General features: G+C 72.5%; 1 protein-coding gene across 1 annotated transcript in view; it reads left to right on the plus strand.

Moving 5' to 3' along the window:
* The first annotated feature begins 349 nt into the window (after positions 1–349).
* The window catches only part of LOC112109714 (ankyrin repeat domain-containing protein 40-like), a 10,263-nt gene continuing 10,073 nt past the window's right edge, over positions 350–539 (plus strand). Inside the window, exon 1 of the mRNA XM_026654532.2 lies at positions 350–515. Within this exon, the coding sequence (XP_026510317.1) occupies positions 382–515 (134 nt within the window). The 5' untranslated portion in view covers positions 350–381. The remainder of the gene's footprint in view (positions 516–539) is intronic.

Raw genomic sequence — 539 nt, forward strand, 5'->3', positions numbered from 1 at the left:
TTTGGGGGGCGGGGGAGCTGACACCTGGTTTTTGAACACTTGCTTGGGGTTGGCAACCCAGGCAAAGGGTGGGAGCTGCAAGCTGCCGGCCTGCGGAACACGATGCCCTCCCGAGGGCTGACTGAGCCTCAGCACCCGCCCGGGAGTGGGGCCAGGCCCCCCGCGTTGGAGATCCGCGTTCCGCCCCACAGCCAGGCCCAAGGCGCTGGGCCGGGCTAGGAACGAAAGGGCCAGGCGCGGGGTGCCACTGAGAATAGGGCCCCTCCGAGGAGCGCTCCGGAGCGGCTGCCGGGCAGTCCCATCCCGGGGGGCGGGACGGGCTCTGGGGCCGGGAGGAGGCGGCGGCCAGGCCAGGGGGGCCTGGTCCCCACCGGGAGAGCGATGAGCGGCCCCCTGGAGGAGAGGGAGCTGCAGGAGAGGCTGCGGGAAGCGGCCGCTCTGGGGGACCTGGAGGAGGTTCGGCGCCTGCTGCAGAGCGGGGCGGACGTCAACTCCCCCAATGAGATCAACGGCTGGTAAGTGCCCCCCCCCCCCCCCCC

This window comes from Terrapene carolina, unplaced genomic scaffold (assembly GCF_002925995.2).
Source record: "Terrapene carolina triunguis isolate 2854851 unplaced genomic scaffold, T_m_triunguis-2.0 Scaffold192, whole genome shotgun sequence".
NCBI classification, from domain to species: Eukaryota; Metazoa; Chordata; order Testudines; family Emydidae; genus Terrapene; species Terrapene triunguis.